A 19694-nucleotide genomic window follows, 5' to 3' on the forward strand; every position below is an offset into this window, starting at 1 on the left:
GTGGAAATCATCATGTTTGAAGAGTAATTCCTCCTATAGTAGGTTGTCTTGGGGTGGGAGACAAAAACTCCATGAGGGTCTCCCTGTGGAGCTACTTCAGATCAGGAGCAAGGCAAGGTCTTGTCACCCTCTACTTTCCCCTCCCCATGGAATAAGCCACATCTCCATCTCCAAAATCCAGTGGATCTCCATAAAAAAAAGCAATATAGTTTGGAACCTTATTACTTTTTTCTGCTAATTACTAATTACTTTTTCCTACTAATCAGGGTTGGTGGAGGACTATCACCTCTACTTGTGCAGATTCTGTAGTATTATGAATTGTGGTAACTCCTGCAGCTGTTTGGAGTCATATTGATTTCACGAAGGGCCCAAATGGACCAAAAGGTCTGGCCATAGACAGCAGCTTGCAGAACTGGGGCCTTGATTTCTTAAAACTAATGAGATTTTAGTTTCACATTTTGTTAAACTGTTAAACATCTGAGAAAATGTTATACATTTTTTTAATGAAGTTGAAACAGCATCTCAGTTGTTTTATGTTGTTTAATTTTTTAAAACTTCAGCTGATTGTTTTAAACTTTTGTTTATGCCCTGATCCTACAGAGACTTCAGCATGTCAATGGGGCTATTTAGGCTTTGCATGATCAGGGCTTTAGATATTATTAATAATCATCCATCATCTTAATTACAGTAATGGCAAGGGACCAGCCAAGATTGGGGTGCCATAATGCTAGGTGCAGGATAAACACAGAGCAGAAGATAGTTCCTGCCCCAAAGAGTTTACAATCAACATTTTGTTGTATTTTTATGCCATTCAACTATATTTTTATCTCAAACAGTTGGGAAAATTACCAATTTAATTCTTTAAAAAACAACACCCTTTTCATTGACGCAGAGAGCAATTATTTGAATTAAATGAAAGTTGGACCCTGTTTCTTGATACATTTGGACAAAGAAATGCTGAGCTAGCTCAGATAATGCCGGACTTCCATTCCACCGAAATTTGCTGCTCTTCCCCCCAGCCTCCTGCCCGCTCCTGCCTTCATGTCTTTTCTCCTCAATGGTCCTTTGCCTTTTTGTATTTGTTTCTGAAGATTAATTTAAAAATTAACCACAAAAGCCCCCGCTGTACATTTAATAGCCTTGGATTTTTCCTTTGCTGATAACTGGCTCCTGTGGGCACTGGGCTGAGCCACGGGGGACACCAAGGGCCTAGCAAGGCCCAGGTGCCTGCCTTGCTCATGGTCATGAACAAGCAGCAGGGGGCGCTATGAACAGTTCACGTCGCTCTCCCTCACGGAGGAGACGCTCTATCCGGAAGGGAGCATTATAGCTACACTTCCGGTCAGGTGTATTCGGTCACTTCCCGCGGCGCGGCGTGGCCAGGCGGCTGGGTGCCGGGAGGGTTCAGTCGGCAACAAGATGCGCATCGAGAAGTGTTATTTCTGCTCCGGGCCCATCTACCCGGGGCACGGGGTCATGTTCGTGCGGAACGACTGCAAGGTCGGGGCGGAAGGCGCGGCCCGGGCGGGGCGGGGGGGGGAGGGGGTGTCGCATCGCCACTCGGGGTTGGTCCAAGCCCAGCCCGCGTAGGGGCCACACAGCCTGGGGCGAGGGCAGGCCCGTCTGAGGACCGGCTCCGCTCTGGCGGCGGGCTTGGGAGACCCGGCTCTAGCCCGTTAAAGCGCAGCCTGGGCTGGCCGTAGCCCCGCAGCCGGGCGGCCCGTGACGCCTGCGGGCGCTCCCCGTCCGCTCCCGCCCGGCTGCCGTGTGCTGAGAGCGCGGGGCTTGGGGGGGTTTTTCCCAGTTCACACGGGCGCACTTGCACTCGTTCTAGGGGAGCTGGCGTGAGTCGACAGAGCGCGGGCGGCGGTGGCCAGGCTGAGCCCTGGGCTTTTCAGCCCTTCCCCCGCCCCCCCCCCCCTTTGCAGACCCCTACACATTTTCAAATGGAGATGCGGACTGCTTTGAAATCTTCGCCGTAGTCCGCGGCCCCCTAAGGGTGCGCAGACGATAGGTTGAAAACCACGGGTTTAGCCATGCGGTCTACGTGCTCGCAGGGTTTAGGATGTCAGAGCTAGGCCTGGCTAAGCCCTGCTGTCACTGCCTCTGCTACAAGTACTATTTATACTTGAGTTAGCTCTCCTCAGGAATCACACCCCTTGCTCCTATTGTAGATGTAGTCCAAAATTAATTAAGGTAAAATCTTTTCTGCCCAGCCAAAACTGAAAGTACTTGTGTGGCAAAATGTAAATATCAGCATTTGCTCTATTGTAAAGATCAGTATTAGACTAAAAATGCTTGACCCATTGAGGTCCTGATTCAGCAGAGCTCTTAACCGTGAGCTGAAATACTGTTTTAAAGTTTAGTAAATGTTTAAGTTCAACTGAAACCATTAGAATTTAGGCATGTGCTTAGGTGCCTTTCTGAATTGGGGCCTTAAAGATGAAATTAAGTTCTAAAAAGTAGTTTAGTATTTTTTCTCTGTACCTTTCAAAGCCTGACTATTTTTATGTGCGGTTGGGCACTTATCCTGTAAGAAAAGCACTAGCTCTAGGACTAAGTGACCTGTATAGAAAATTCATGGAACAGTTTTAAGGTTTTGTAGTTACTTCTGTGCGTGATAATTTAATAATCCTGTTCCCTGCAGCTTTTTGACCATCAGTTTGTTTAAAGGTAATTCCTGTATAGATGCATGCATGTTCCCAGCAGACTGTAACTGAAGATACTGTGAAAACAGAGTAATGTGACTTTGTAAAATAAAACAAAGTAAAAATAATGTTCTAAAGCTCATACTAACTTGAATAATACCATCATTGCAGAAGATACTTGTATTATTTATCCTGTTCAGTATCTTTCTATAATGATTTACATGATCTAGTGATATATTAATCTCATTTTGCCAAATCCTATTGAATATAATGGTGCATACAGACTGTCACAACAGGATTTTGTGAAATAAAACTACACTCAGAATTATGCATTTGTTATACATGCAACAGCAGAAACCTATTATGCTAACTTAATATTTCTGTGCAAAGATCCATTGAAACAGTACAAGTATCTTACTCATTATACTGAAATTTTATGTTTCAATAGTAAATATTCTGTATTCATTACTCTGCAAGAAGGTTAATGAATATTTATTCCATTAAAATTCTATTCTGTGGATTGTAGACCAGAGTTTAGACATGTGATCTGAACTAACCAAAATGAAGTTTATTTTTCAAAATTATGAAAAGGATACCCTGTAAAGCTTAATAGCTATATTTAAGTTGAAATTACCAAAACACACCAGGGCTGTTACACAAGTAACTTGCTGTAAATGCAACCCCCACAACCTCAAAGTGGGGAATGGTCTTTGTCTGGGCTGGTAGGGAAATTTGACAGTGGCTTTCTTAAGGATCCCCTCTTGAGAGAGGCAAGTGCGAGGTGGTGACAGGGAAGCATCACCTGAGCTGGCAGGTGGGTTTATGTTGCTTAGGTAAGCCATTGGCCTCTCCCCACTTATGGGAGGGTATATAAACCATGTCCCTCCTGCCTGAGCCTTCTTTCGTGCCCAGATTAGCAGCTCCCACCCTGGGAATAGCAAAGGACCAGTTGTTTTGGTCTGCTGTGGTGTTGTAAAGTTCCTTTTTTGCACTGGGAAGAAATTTTTCCCTCGCTACCAGACTGACCAGGGTGGGGCATTTTTTTTTTTTTTTTTTTTTTTTTGCCAGAATGGGCATGAGGAATGCACTGTATTTCCTAATCTCTGGTAGATCCTTCAGGTTCAGACTAAGGCTCATTGGCTGTTCGGTGTGGTTTGGCTTCCATGAAAGCTAAAATTTCTGTCCTACACTTAATAACTTTAGTTTCATTGGTACTTTTCATTATAAGGAAAAAATAATGGTGATTCTTTAAATTGGCACTGAATAGTGCCAGTAGAGTAACATAACTAAGATTGATTTCAGAGTAAAAGCCGTGTTAATCTGTATTCACAAAAAGAAAAGGAGTACTTGTGGCACCTTAGAAACTAACCAATTTATTTGAGCATAAGCTTTTGTGAGCTACAGCTCACTTCATTGGATGCATACTGTGGAAAGTGTAGAAGATCTTTTTATATACACACAAAGCATGAAAAAATACCTCCTCCCACCCCACTCTCCTGCTGGTAATAGCTTATCTAAAGTGACCACTCTCCTTACAATGTATATGATAATCAGGGTGGGCCATTTCCAGCACAAATCCAGGGTTTAACAAGAACGTCTGGGGTGCGGGGGGGTAGGAAAAAACAAGGGGAAATAGGTTACCTTGCGTAATGACTTAGCCACTCCCAGTCTCTATTCAAGCCTAAGTTAATTGTATCCAATTTGCAAATGAATTCCAATTCAACAGTTTCTTGCTGGAGTCTGGATTTGAAGTTTTTTTGTTGTAATATAGCAACTTGCATGTCTGTAATCGCGTGACCAGAGAGATTGAAGTGTTCTCTGACTGGTTTATGAATGTTATAATTCTTGACATCTGATTTGTGTCCATTTATTCTTTTACGTAGAGACTGTCCAGTTTGACCAATGTACATGGCAGGGGGGCATTGCTGGCACATGATGGCATATATCACATTGGTGGATGTGCAGGTGAACGAGCCTCTGATAGTGTGGCTGATGTTATTAGGCCCTATGATGGTGTCGCCTGAATAGATATGTGGGCACAGTTGGCAATGGGCTTTGTTGCAAGGATAGGTTCCTGGGTTAGTGGTTCTGTTGTGTGGTTGCTGGTAAGTATTTGCTTCAGGTTGGGGGGTTGTCTGCAGGCAAGGACTGGCCTGTCTCCCAAGATTTGTGAGAGTGTTGGGTCATCCTTCAGGATAGGTTGTAGATCCTTAATAATGCGTTGGAGAGGTTTTAGTTGGGGGCTGAAAGTGACGGCTAGTGGCGTTCTGTTATTTTCTTTGTTGGGCCTGTCCTGTAGTAGGTAACTTCTGGGAACTCTTCTGGCTCTATCAGTCTGTTTCTTCACTTCCGCAGGTGGGTATTGTAGTTGTAAGAATGCTTGATAGAGATCTTGTAGGTGTTTGTCTGAGGGGTTGGAGCAAATGCGGTTGTATCGTAGAGCTTGGCTGTAGATGATGGATCGTGTGGTGTGGTCAGGGTGAAAGCTGGAGGCATGTAGGTAGGAATAGCGGTCAGTAGGTTTCCGGTATAGGGTGGTGTTTATGTGACCATCGTTTATTAGCACTGTAGTGTCCAGGAAGTGGATCTCTTGTGTGGACTGGACCAGGCTGAGGTTGATGGTGGGATGGAAATAGTTGAAATCATGGTGGAATTCCTCAAGGGCTTCTTTTCCATTGGTCCAGATGATGAAGTTGTCATCCTATAGCGCAAGTAGAGTAGGGGCGTTAGGGGACGAGAGCTGAGGAAGCGTTGTTCTAAGTCAGCCATAAAAATGTTGGCATACTGTGCGGCCATGCAGGTACCCATAGCAGTGCTGCTGATCTGAAGGTATACATTGTCCCCATATTTAAAATAGTTATGGGTAAGGACAAAGTCCAGCCACCAGGTTAGCCATGACATTATCGGGGATAGTGTTCTTGACGGCTTGTAGTCCATCTTTGTGTGGAATGTTGGTGTAGAGGGCTTCTACATCCATAGTGGCCAGGATGGTGTTACCAGGAAGATCACCGATGGATTGTAGTTTCCTCAGGAAGTCAGTGGTGTCTCGAAGGTAGCTGGGAGTGCTGGTAGCGTAGGGCCTGAGGAGGGAGTCTACATAGCCAGACAATCCTGCTGTCAGGGTGCCAATGCCTGAGATGATGGGTACCCGCATGGTCCCACAGAAATGGCCCACCTTGATTATTATACACATTGTAAGGAGAGTGATCACTTTAGATAAGCTATTACCAGCAGGAGAGTGGGGTGAGAGGAGGTATTTTTTCATGCTTTGTGTGTATATAAAAAGATCTACACTTTCCACAGTATGCATCCGATGAAGTGAGCTGTAGCTCACGAAAGCTTATGCTCAAATAAATTGGTTAGTCTCTAAGGTGCCACAAGTACTCCTTTTCTTTTTATAACTAAGATTAACATCCGAGTTATTTTGGATGGGTGGGCAATAATGTCCTTTGATTATAGAAGTTTTTTCTGTTTGTATTTAATCTTTCTTTAGGTCTTTAGATTCTGCAGATCAAAATGCCACAAAAACTTTAAAAAGAAACGAAATCCCAGAAAGGTCAGATGGACCAAAGCCTTCCGAAAAGCAGTTGGTAAAGAACTAACAGTGGTAAGTGCTTGGTACTGCTGTGCTACTAAAGAATTTAAACACTCTTCTATGTGTGTTTAAGTCCTGGCCAAGAATAAAAACAAAACATGAACATTACATGTGCAATACTCCAAGTGCCATAGCCAGGCAAGTCACGGTGTGGAAGTGCTTGTGTGACCCCAGAGACAGTGAGAACAAAATCAGTGCTTTAAAAATACAGTTTGGTCTTTCCATTTTCTCAGTAATAAAGCACAAATATGCAGCATGCTTTTCTTTGAAAGTTTAAAACTAGCCATTCTTTACTCTTCACCCTGAAATTTGCCTTTCTAATTAGGCTTCTGTATTTTCAGTTTAAATGTGTTGTGCTTTCTTCTTGCTTGATAACATTGAATTACTGTGAAAATAAATAGATATAACCATTATTTTTATTCTTCATGGCACTCCTAATCATTTAGAATCGAAAAGGATTGTCTGACATGTGAAGAATAATGTAGTAGTAATTGTAGCTTTAAACTTTATGGTCATAAACATGCAGTATCTGTGATAAGAATGGCTAATCTTATCACAGATAATGATGCTGTGAAGTGGCAAAGAACTGCCCATTTTGCTTGAATCACTTTTTAATGTACAGTCTTACGATTATTTAAATTTCGAGATGTTTTGTTCCCAATTTATCAAGTAAATGCCTGAGCTTCCACACTACTGTGAGTCACAGACTTGGAGATTCCTTTAAAATCTGTTCCTCAAACCACACATTCAGCAGTAAAAACAAATGGAAATTAGTTTTACAGAGGTTTTTTTTTCTGGGTTTCTGGCTTTCCAGACGTACAGGGGCAGCAAGGCCCAAAGCCTTGTGAAAAAGGTTTGTTCTTCATTGCTGAGAGGGATGGGCAGCATGGACAACAACAACATAGTATTTTGCACTTCTGTAGCATCTTTCATCCAATGCATTCAAAGTATTTTACAAATGCAAATTAAACCTTGCAACCCACCTGTAAGTTATGTATCACCTCCTTTTTTACAGAAATCAAAACAAAATGCAGAGATGGTTTGTTTGGCTTTTTGCAAGTCATTCAGTGACAGATATGGGGGTAGGGTGCAGAAGTTCTTAATTTTTCTTGAACATAGGCATTCACAGAGGCCTGGTCTACCCAGAACTTTTGTACTGGTACAATTATGGTGGTTAGACAAAATTTTTTAACTGATAGTATGGGGATAAGCTATACTAGTATAACTGTATCCACACTGGCCAGGGGAAGGGCAGTTGTAAAGAACTATGTGGGTATAGTTAAAGCAGTACAACTTTTTTGTGTAGACAAGTCCTAATTAAGGAGTGAAAATTTTAAAATTACTGCACCTGTTGTTGATTGGGGATGCAAATGACAACTTGGATGAGTACACTGGTGTCCGCAAATCAGGTAGTTCACGTATACAGCACTTTTATCTATTGTACCCACATTTGATAGCATGGATATTTGAGTGTTTACTCATGGGGTTGGTTGTGTGGGCAGGTGTCATATCAGAGAAAACTAACGCCTACCAGTTTGTTCTTATGCCTGTCGTTAACTGGTCCGCTCATCAAGTTCTAGACTTTCAGTGCTTCATGTGCGGCAGTTATGATGATGCAGTTTTGACGAACATCTTACTTACACTTTCCTCAGACTCAAAACTTATTTATTGGAAAAGAATATTTCCCTTGTTTACTTTCATTTTAGCATTTTTCCCCATGTAATATACTTTTTGTTCTGAAGCATCTTTAATTTAATCTGTAGACTGTATAGATTTCTCAAGTGTAAGGCAGTTAACTTTGTTGATCTTTCTCTCTAAGGAGAGAATTATAAGAAGAATCTTCCCCCACAAGGATTCTTTCATTTTCCAAGCATGAAATAGATTTTAAAAAAAGTTAAAAAGAATTTCAAGACAGATTTACTTCCCTGGGAGAAATTGATTAAATATGCATACATGGTTAGGACAGTCCTTAAATAGAGGATTATTGGGATTTTATTAGCTTTTATTAACAGCAAAATAAGGATGCTCAATACTTTTTTGGCACTGTTGGTGACCTACTGCTGTCTATGTAACTTCCCTGTGGATATTATTGTGCAGTTATCCAAGAGTGTGGTTTTTAATGTGCCTGCCAGACATAATCTTTAGGCAGCCATGTAATAACTGGGTCTTCTGAAGAGGTGCTGTGTGTTACTATACTGTTAAAAACTAATTTAGAATTACTGGGTGTGGGGGTTTTTTTAGGTTTTTTTTTTGTTTGAGATCCCTGAGCTGATGGAGTAGGAAGAATGGTCAGAAGATCTTAGTTGGTTCTGTTCTCACATTCTCTTAAGCTCTTCACTTCAGATTTTAGGCTTAACAGTATCCTAACAGAAGCTGACATTATTCTAATTATAAAGAAAAGGGAAAAACAAAAATTAAAAAGGAAACTGTCAAATATAAGGCCAAGTTATAGTATATTGTAGATGAAAGCTCTATTTAGATCTAAAGGGTTCCTGTTATTAGGGAAAATAAACTGAAAAGAGGTGGAATCGTCTACAGAGTCATGGCTAGCACCAGAACTACCTATCAAAATACCACTAAAATATATGTGCTGAACTGAACATTAGCCAGTCAGTATTTAGCTATTTTTTTAGCATTGCCAGCAGCAAATGAATGTTATTAGCTGTAATGTAATCAGCAACTGGACAGTGCTGTGTGTACCTTTTTAGGAGCACTTCTGGGGTGCTGAGAGGCTTTTGCAGCCACTTTTTGCTTAGAGGGTGTTCAGATCTCTGGTACTAATAGATGATGATTTTCTCCGGGGATTTCTTGCCGCTGTACTTAGACTGGATGAAACATCTATTAATGCTTAGTTTTTGGGGCTGTCTTTCTGAGTGGCATTTGATCAGCTAGTCTGGGAATACTCATGAGAAGTTTTTCCTCAGTATAGTAGAGGAGAGACTTCCTGAGACAGCTGTATAAAACTTTTTGCAGTTCTAGTTGGTGTCCGTTAAGGCTACTCAGAATAATTTAGGACATAACAAAATACTTGTCTTTGTACTTCTCATCCTCTCCCCTTTCAGAGCTTGGGTTGTTACCAGGATTCTTGGTTCAGAATTAAACTGACCAGATCGTCTTTAGGACCTACATTTAGACTACTACTCCTGGCATTTCTAACTCCTGACCTAATTGATGGATCTAGTCCAGGTTGTTGCATTTTGATTTCTGAAAATTCCCCTAGTTCAAGTAGACTGGAGCCACCCAGAACTTTTTCTAACTCCCTTGAATATAATTTGGGTTTAAGTCTTACTTTCAAAGTACCAAGAAGGATCACTATGAAAAGTTGCAAACTGCTTCCTAACTAACTTTTCTGTACAAATGGCTCTTAAAGCTTAGTAATGATATTACTAGTTTTTAGAACCCCAGGAGATTTCTCTAGGTTTTTCTTGTCTTTTGAAATGTCTGTAGTCTGACGTGATCAGATGTTTAATGGTGATCTTATGGCTCCTGCAAAACCATTGGGTTCATGTTCCTTGCTTCTTTTATTGAGAAGTTAGTCTTGTAGTTAAAGCATAAAATCGAGCGCGGAGATCTGGATTCTCTCTCTGATTCTTGCCATAGATGACCTATGTAACCATACCTCTCTTCAGCATCTGTAAAAAGGGGTCTTGCATACCTAGCAAGGGTGTTGTGAGCCTTAATTTTTTTGCAAAGTGTGTTGCAATCGTTGGCTGAAAGGTGTTATAGGTGAGCAAAGTATTTCTTTTCACTGTTTAGGTGGTAACTGAAAAGACAATGACATGGACAAAGCATAAAACAGTTACTCTGTTCTGCTTTTTTCTAGAACTAGCTTCACTCAGTGTCCTTCTCCCCAGCTCCAAAAAACAAAACTCACTCCTTGCCTCCCAAACCTATAGTCCTTCACCCAAAATGTTAATATCTTACTCTTGCTTCTTAAGTTCACTGCACAAACATGATTTTTGGCAGAAGGATGTAATGTAAATTACATCTACATAGACAATAAATAATTTAGAATGTTTCTCCAAGCAGTAAGCAATCTGAAGTTGGTTTGGAAAGAGAATAGGATAGTTACCAATTAGGGATGCAGTTCCTGGGTGTTGAGGGTCTGCAGCTCTAACTGTTAAGAGCCATAGCAAAATGATTTGGCCTTTAGCACTCTGCATTCTCTCTTCTTGCTGTTAAGATGTTTATCAAATGAAGATGTTCAAATACAGAGGAGTTTAAAGGATTGGTATTTTCTTTACAGCTTAACTTTGCAGTTCCAGCTAACAGATAAAAAAGGAATTTTTTTGTCTTCCAGTGTCTTTAAAACTGACCTTCAGTAAGATTTTTTTCAATGAAGATTGTGAATGATGTTAAATTGTGTGAGACCGTTTACAAGCGGTACTTCGGCATTTTTCTGAGAACTATCTGGAAACAAGCAAATGATATATTAGACTCCGTGAATAGCCATCTGATACCATTTTTAGTTATTTTGTTGTGCGTAACTACCTGGTGCTGACTCAGAACTGCTGCCCACTCTGCTCTCCGTTCAAACCAAGTTTTCTTTGTTTAAAATGGTGACTTGTCCTTGACTAACAAAAACGTGAGGGTTACGGCCAATATGTTTGCTGTTTGGAGGGTGGTAGTGATGTGGGGTCCCCAAAATCTCCATCTCAAAACCATGAATAAACCCTGTCCTACTGATATTTGAGAGGGAGCGCCACAGGGCACTCTCTTAGCAACAGCATGGAGTGGACAGGTAGTAGAAGGTAGCCCAGCTATTGCCACACTGGGCAGAGATGCTGCTATGGTGCTCTTAGTAGCTGGTCAGGATGGAGCTCAACAGAATTAAATGCCACTGACCTCCAGATACTTCATCACTGGGGGAGCAAGGCAGGTGTGGATGATGCCCATCCTACATCAAGATGTGTAGCAACAGCCATGTGGAGAGTGAGAGGAGAGAATAGGTAGGTCCAGAGACAGTCATGCAGGGATTACTTTGTGAGGGAGGAAGGGGCCTGCTGGGAACTAACCACTTAAAAAAAGTCATGATTGCTGTGTGTAGGATATGTTAGAGGTGGTGGGAACAGGGAAAACCATGTCAAACAGTCTGTGTTGGCTGTTCTCCTTCCCTCTGCTTGCAGTCAGTGTGCCCCTTTGAAGCACAGCAGGTGATGTCTGTATAGTTCAACTCTCACAGAAGAAGGAATCCTTTGCTTATCTGAAGGCAGAGAGAATCGGCTCAAGCCTCCACATCTCCAAAACGGGGCTGTCCCATAGCAGTGGAGAAGTCAGTGATTGTGTTTTCAGTGAGATGAAGGGAGGATAAGGGCATAGAGGTCTGTTTGGCAGTGGTTCTCTATTTCTCTGCAGACAACTCTCTGTGGTGATTAATATATAGAGGGTTAGTGCCCACCTAGAACCCCCTGCATAATGTTCTCATTGGTAGCTCATGTCTGAGGCAATCTGTTTGCTTGCCTGCTTCCTCTTATTAAATATCTTTGTGAGAGGTGTTTCTCTCATGCCTATTTTCTCCCCTATCTTGTTAAATTAACACAGTAACATAGCATAGGTCAGAGTGCATAGTTCTGCCTCTTAGCATTACTGCCTGCTGCTGCTATGAGAGTCTTCTATGGCAGTGCTACTCAAAGTGGTGGTCCGCAGACTGGTGGTGGTCTGCGAGCCATCAGCTGCCGGTCTGTGCGCATATTGGGGAAAAAAATTGCTGGTCCCCCACATCAGATAGAGCAATGCTTCTCAAGCTATCGGTTCCTTCTTAGCCATCACAACAGGGCTCTGGGATTATTCACCCCCTGCCAAGACTCAACGTTACCTCAGAAAATGATCATATTGGGTAATTTCTGGTCTTCACCCCTGCTTTGGGCGTGCAGGGGAGAAAAGGGGTACTTCCCTTTAAGACCTAACACAAAAGTATATTTTTAAATATTAAGTTTAGAATTCAATGATATGTAGCAGAAATTAGTATTGAGAGCTGCTAAGATGTTTTGTATTTAAATTTTTTTGTTTTAGGTCTAGAGAAATGTCTATAATAGATTATATATCTTGTTCAATCATATTGTCAGATAAAATGAAGGGAGTTTTATGTTGAGATCCTTTAGATTTCTTTTCACAAATATAAATTGTGGATATTTATGCAGCTACTTGTTCCTAAAACTATGTATTGCCCACTTACTGTGTCTCAATGTAAGCTGTATTCGTTTTCCTTTTTTACACAGGATAATTCATTTGAGTTTGAAAAACGTAGAAATGAGCCAGTGAAATACCAGAGAGAGCTGTGGAGCAAAACCGGTAAGTCACTTTAGGAAATGCCAGCTTTTGTAGAAGACTAGCTGGAAATAAGCTCTTCTATCCATGTACAGTTGTCAGAAGACTTTAAACCTTGATGTTCATATTTATAATTAGTCTTTTGTAAATACTAGAAACCTGAAAAGAGATTTATTTTTAAATGTGCCCCAACCTAAAACAGGAATTTTTGTTCTGCCTCCCAGCTGCACATCATTGATATGAAATGGATTAGTCTTGGTATTCTCATAAAAAAATAAAATGTAATTTTTCATTATAATCTAGATAGACCTGTCCCATATGATTGATGCCTTTTATGGTAAATGAGTCCACACGTTTTTTCCACTTAATTTGTAAAAAGGGTAATATCAAACTTGATAGGGACAACTCAGCACTAAAACTAAGATTCTACTCGGATTACAGATATACTTTGTTTTCTGCTTCCATTTCTACAAAACAATAGTAATAGAATATGATTGTCTTATCACTCTATATAATGGTGCTCAGTTATCAACTGTAATCATAAATTACAATATTTATTTGCCTTTGTAAATCATTGTCATTCACAGAACTTTAATTACAAAACAGTTTTCATAGGTATATAACTCTGCAGTAAAACACATTCTCCTGTTTGAAACTTGATGTCTGTTTTGAGGCATTTTTGAATACCTAATTTCAGAGCAATCTGTTAAATTGACTTTTATACGTATAACAGTTCTTTAAAATGCTTTTACTAATGTTGGAATGACTTTTGTATGTGTTTGTTCTTAAAACCAGCTTAAATTTTTTAAAATGCAATCTGGAAAGCAAGTAATGTGTAACATGTTAAGTCGTTAATGCTCTTCATTCTTAGGCATTTTTAATACGTATTACACAAGTTCCAAATACATAGTTACACAATAGATCACCATAGCTCTGAAGATTTATAGCTTTCTACCAGAAATGTTCTTGTCCTTGTTAGTTTTTTAAAACAAACAATTTGACCAAAAGACTTTGTCAGGAATGCCAATAAAAAGCCAGAAAATTAAGGAGATTGGACATTGCCTATTGCATTTGAGGGGGAAGTATGATGGTGGGAATTAAAAATGGAGTACCACTCTAAAAACTCTGACTTGGTCTGTGTTCAGCATTTTGTCACAATCCTATTGTTAAGAGCACAGGATTTGCCATACAAATCAGATCATTGATCTTTCATGTTCACGGACCTGCTTCTGACTGGATCCCTCAGATGGAAGTGAAGAAAAACCCATCATGCGTTGGTCTAATGGTTTGTTTATGTGCATATGGAAAAAAAAAAAAAAAAAGCTTCATTCCTCCAGCAATCAGATGACAAATCTCATGCTTCAGGGTGATTACCCTTAGATGTGAACCTATGCAAGTTGCTAGTAAAATTGTCCAGACCTTTTAAAATTCATGTAAATTACTTAACTCTTTGCTCCTGTGATGGTGTGATGTTAAGTAAATATATTTTTAAAAATTAATATTAAGTTTTGTTAAGACTTAAATAGCTAATTTTGCAATTGTTTCAACAACAAAATAGTAAATAGTTGAAGAGAATCGTGATTCAAAAATGTGCTGTTCCTTTGTCTAAAAAGTCATAACTGCTAGGACTCCTGCTTCATTTTCTAATGACTCACCTTAAGTGTTTCCACAATTATATTTAGGTTCCTGTGTAAATATATATTACATCTTTGCTAGTAGGTACCTAATGTTCAGTCTGTTTGCACAAGTAGTCCATTTTTTCAATAAAAAATTTCCACTCCCAACAGCAAGGAGTTGGTGAGTTTCTGTTTTAAAAATAAGCGTTACGTTACTTGTCACTTATAACATGATCTCAGAGTGATGCTTAGGTTGTCTTTGCATTGTTTACATTTTAAAAAAAGTTAGTATGTTACTGTGACAGCATATTTGCTCTGCAGAGTTTGTTGGTATACCTGTGCTGCCTATTCAATTTACAGCACCGTCAATCAAGCCCTAGGTTTGATTGAGCAGTCATTTGTAAACCTCATCAATTATAGGTAAGAGATTTGGGAGTGGAAGGAGAGCATATTTTACTGGAATTATGCATCTGTAATCTTGGATTAACCTGATCTTCCTTATATTGGTTTTTCGTTTCACATCGCTGTTCAAAAGAGTTCAAACTTTTTGGGTGGTCAGGCTGTGGGCAGGCATTGGGTTTCACTTTGTCCTTATTTTTTTGAAGAACTGTTAGAGCAGTGGGTTCTCAAACTTTTTTTGTTGTGGACAACTTGAAAATTGCTGAGGGTCTCAGCAGGCCACTTGATGATCTTTGCAAATGTTGTTTGTACCATTAGCTAACTATTATAAAGCGCTTTGGATAAAAGCGCTGTATTAAAAAAAATAATTAACTTTTTTTGTTCTACAAACAAAAGCACACTCATATTTTAATATCAGTAGCCTTACCTTTTTAATGTGATAGATGTGCCCTCTCTCCCCCACTGCGGCAGCCTGTGAGCTGGGGCTGGGAAGGAGTGGGGGGTCTCTCCCCTGCCACACTAGCCACAGAGCTGAGGCTGGGAAGGAGGGCCATCTCTCCCCGGCAGCCGCAGTCCTAGAGCTGGGAAAGCAGTCTCTTTCTCCGGCTGCCGCAGCCCTGCACATCCCAAATTCCCCCCACCCACTCTTCTCATCCCACCTTCCCCCTTATTTCCCCCAAGGCCACCATCTCGCCTTACATGTGCGTCTTCTCCAGGGTCCAGGCACCTAATTAGTGGAGCCATGCCTGCCTTCATTCTCTTGTGTGCGGCAGCCGAGGTGCGCACCTTAGAGGGAACTATCCATGGACCACCTGAATGGAGCTCAGTGGTCCACGGAGCACAGTTTGAGAACCTCTGTGTTAGCGAATCAGAGTATAGAATCAAACTGCATTCTTAACCACTATGTTAGTGTTTGAGTGATTCTGTCTCCTGCTGTCTTTTAAAGCTATGCTGTCCTGTTCTTTTGATCCCATTGATTCTACACTAGTTTGAAACAAAATATAGCAATCATGATAATTTTGTGGCATGTGAGACCATCATTTATTTTTAAGTTAGGAAGAAGTATTATTAAGGGGGAAAGGGTAATGACATTTGGATAATGGTGAACTAGAAACAAAAGTCCTCCATTGTGAGAAAGGATGGAAGGGATAAGAGAGAGGTTGTATAGACAAAGTGGAAACTTGAACTGAAATTTTAAAGTAAAATTGATGATAGTTTCTAGCTACAGAATAGTATCTGTCAGTACTACATTGCAAAGAGAACTTCTCTGTTATAATTGTTAGATGTTTCTTTTATTCTGGGTTCTGTGCATATTAAGGAACACATTATAGTAAAATGTGCCTTTAAAACAGTACTAGTTAAATTGTTTCAGGATGTTAATTAGATTATCAAACATACATGTTTAAAAATATTTAAAAACTCTGTTTTTTTTTTTTGTTTCAGTTGATGCAATGAAGAGAGTGGAAGAGATCAAACAAAAACGCCAAGCTAAATTTATCATGAACAGGTGAGAAGGATTTGCAGTAGCACTTAAGAAATCCCAGTCAGGTTCTGGGTTGCATCATGCTGTACAGGCATGCTGCAGAGAGATAGCCCTTGCTCCATGGAGATGATGCTCGCAAATTTTAAATGGATGTTTGCTTCTTACACACGAACGGTAGTGCAAGTATTATTAATTTATTATGTGTAGCACAGTAGTACACAGGAGAGTCATGGACTAGGACCATGCTAGGCGTTGCAATAACACAACAAAACAGTCCTTGCCCCAAGGAGCATACAGTCTAAGTTTAAGGCAACAGACAGCAGATAGAAACAGACTGGGGAATACAAGAAAACAAAGACAATATTGGTCAGCATGGTAACACACTAGGAAGCTTGAGAAATGAATCTACATAATGCTGACTGTTCAAGGGAAAGGAGGTCTTGCCAAACATTAGGAGCTCTATTCTGATATTTGGAGGAAGCTGGGGGAAGACTTGTATGTTGTTTGAGGTTTCCAAAATCTGAATAAACTTCTCATAGTTTGAAACTTTCTTTCGTTGTCATCCCGTTGCATCAGTATTTATTGGATTCTATTTAAGTTGTAACTGCCACTATAATTCCGGAATGGACTCTGAGAGAGATGTGGAATTTCATTAAGACTTAATACACATGCTTAAGGCTACGATTTAGTCGTGGGTATTTGTAGTAAAAGTCATGGACAGGTCACAGGCAATGAAAAAAATTCACGGCCCATGACCTGTCCGTGACTTGTATTCTATACCCCTAACTAAATTATAGCGGGGGAGGGGCTGCTCTCAGGGGGTGGGCCAATGGCACCTGCTGCTGGGGGCCACTGAGTAGTGGCTACCCCTGAGGCCGCCCACCTGCTGCAGCTCCCACAGCCCCCAGGATTGCTGCTCAGGTGGTCCCCATGGCCAGCTGCACTGGCCACAGCTGGCTGTGGGGCTACTCCAGCAGTGGCTGGTGTGGCTGTCCCTGGGGCCACCTGAGCAGCTGCCTGGGCAGCCCTGGGGTCAGCCACACCAGTAGCTGTAGAAGTCACGGAGGTTGCGGAAAGTCATGGAATCTGTGACTTCTGCAAATTCCGTGACAGATATAGAGCCCTACACATGATGTATATACATTTATTTTAAAAAAAAGAAAGTAAGCTTTAGTATATAATCTCCAAATAATAACCCCCCCCTTATTCTCAGATTAAAAAAGAGCAAAGAACTGCAGAAGGCACAAGACATCAAAGAAATCAAGCAAAACATACACCTTGTTCGGGCTCCACATGCCGGTAAGAACTGGATTTATTTAATCCTTGGTTGGATAGTTCATGTATAATTATTTTGAGCAACATCCATCATTTAATGAGCCAGATATAATTCCCTTCTCACTCCTTCTCCCACAAGAACAACCTCCCCCATCTGGCCTTCACCCATGGCAGACAGAATTCCATCAGTGTCTGTTACCTATTCAAATTCTACAGTATCAAAATACTCGTTATATGTCTGGTCTCCATCATTTTAAAATCAGTCGTTGGCACACATTGAGCACATTGTAGTTACTACATCTGTACAATGTCAGACTTCTTGAAATGTTGGACTCAATAGCAAATAATCCCTTTTGAGGAAGTGACATTTTATAATTCAGTTGTTTGCAGTGTTGTAGCCATGTTGGTCCCAGGACATGAGAGAGACAAGGCGGATGAGGTATTATCTTTTATTGAACCTCACTCATCTTGTCTTTCATTCTATAATTGAGTGTTTGTAATGACATCTCAAATGCAAATGTTTATTAAACTTAATGTGATACAGCTAATTAACTAGACAATTCAAAAATAGGTTGTTAATATTAACCAAAATGTATCTGGTGAATGCATAGATACAAATTTATATTCTCCATTACTGAGCAAACTTTACATTTTTCTTGGTTCCAATTGAGTTACAGTTGGAAAAATCTGTTCCTCCTAACTGGTTTTCTGCTGGTCCAAAATTTTTTAACTACGAATACTAGGTTATGCATTAAAAGTTATTGGTAAAATAGATTGTGTAGACATTGTCTTATTTGTGAATTTTGTTTTATTCTTAGATATGGTTTTTACAGGATATGTTTTCAAACGATCTCCATCTTTTGCATACAATTAGGCACACAACTACCCTTACATAGAATGGAGAGCAGCTGAATATTTGTCTATTAATGCCTTGAAAAAATTGATCTTGGGGGATGTTGATTTGATATATTATAAAATACTATTATATTTTATATGGTAATGTTAATATAATCCATTACAACAAATTGTCTATAATATTGTAGCTGTCTTCTGTGTGGTGCTAACAGTGGGCAGTGTAAAAGAGCATAGTGCTTTTGCCTACATTTCTCTCCGCTTTAATCCTCCCCTTGGTGTCCTTTTTGCTGGGACAGTTCTTCTAAATCTGGAGAAGTGAGCAGGAGCCTCTCAGTTTTGCTTCCTTTACCAAAGGAGTGGTTCATACTACTGCATGAAGTTCTGATTGATACTGCCAACTGGTGAAAGTCCATGGTACTAGATGAGGGGAATGTTCAGTGTATTATGCGAAAGTGAAGCTGATTTTAGTTATTGCTTTAAAGTAATGACAGCTCTCTTTTTGTTAAAATCTCTTTATCAGTATGGCTAGCTGATGATAAAGGTCATAATAAGTGTGTGTTAACTTGATTGCTGTAATTTGAGAATTCCCTCTAGACAATTTTTGTTAAGTGTATTCAGTTAAAATGCTTGATTTGTCTTTTCTTTTGAAGGCAAAGGAAAACGGCTGGAGGAGAAAATGGTTCAGAAATTGCAAGAGGATATAGCTATGGAAGAAGAGTCCTAAAAACCTTGTCCCTTGTCTCTTTCTTTGTTTCTTTCTTTCCCTCCTCAACTTACTTACGGTTTTTTGACTCGCCTCTTCAGAGTTCTGACTTGTGCATTATTGATTCTTCTGATATTTGAAATGAAAGGTGATTAAACACACCCTAGATGCACATCTGTCTTCTGTGTGTGTGTGTGTGTGTGTGTGTGTGAGAGAGAAGCACCAGACATTATTTCATTATATCTTTTAAGGGAAGGTACTCTCTTAATTCTTTATTGGGAGAAAAATACACGTTACTGAGCAAAAGTTATTTTGCAAGTCATCCAATACTATTTGTAATTATAAAAATGAGGCAATTGGTATGAAACAGCTGTCCTGCAGATGATAGTTTTGGACAATACTTTTTGTAATTCTGTAATTATACAAAACCTTATTATCAGTGATGCATAACATAAAGCCTTTCATTTGAGATAATATATACCTCTTTATTGTCCAGGGAGGGACAATGTAATTTACCTTTTATCTAGCTAATAATTCGTGGTATAATTGGCTTCAGTGGCAGTTTTCCTCAGTGGACTTTTGCCCAAGGCTTTTCTAATTTGGTATGCCATACCCCTCCAGGGGTGTGTAAATTGCATCTTCGCACCTACAAGGGATGGCAGAATCACATTTTATCTATATTTACTGCAGTGGAACCTTAGCTTTTTACTGTATGCCAGTAGGGGAAAATAGGCTGCTTAAAATGTAACAATGGAAAGTGTTTTTGTGTATTTTTCCTTCCATATTTAAAAGAACTCTTCCTTTAGGACAGTCTATTAGAGCAACTAACACCAATGCAAGTTTTACTGTTTGG

General features: G+C 40.1%; 1 protein-coding gene across 1 annotated transcript; it reads left to right on the forward strand.

Annotated features, from left to right (window-relative positions):
* Positions 1–1341: 1341 nt before the first annotated feature.
* RSL24D1 (ribosomal L24 domain containing 1) lies at positions 1342–19015 on the forward strand. Its single transcript, XM_073303830.1, has 6 exons — positions 1342–1500; positions 6142–6255; positions 12462–12534; positions 15969–16032; positions 17222–17307; positions 18789–19015. The coding sequence occupies exons 1-6, from the start codon at positions 1420–1422 to the stop codon at positions 18860–18862; spliced, it is 492 nt and encodes a 163-aa protein (XP_073159931.1). The 5' UTR covers positions 1342–1419; the 3' UTR covers positions 18863–19015.
* The last annotated feature ends 679 nt before the right edge of the window (positions 19016–19694 follow it).

This window comes from Lepidochelys kempii, chromosome 10 (assembly GCF_965140285.1).
Source record: "Lepidochelys kempii isolate rLepKem1 chromosome 10, rLepKem1.hap1, whole genome shotgun sequence".
Classification (NCBI taxonomy): domain Eukaryota; kingdom Metazoa; phylum Chordata; order Testudines; family Cheloniidae; genus Lepidochelys; species Lepidochelys kempii.

Coding starts and splice junctions, on each gene's coding strand:
- RSL24D1 (XM_073303830.1), top strand. CDS start 1,420: ATGCGCATCGAGAAGTGTTATTTCTGCTCCGGGCCCATCTACCCGGGG. Junction 6,256..12,461: donor TTGGTAAAGAACTAACAGTG/GTAAGTGCTTGG, acceptor TTTTTTACACAG/GATAATTCATTTGAGTTTGA. Junction 16,033..17,221: donor GCTAAATTTATCATGAACAG/GTGAGAAGGATT, acceptor CCTTATTCTCAG/ATTAAAAAAGAGCAAAGAAC.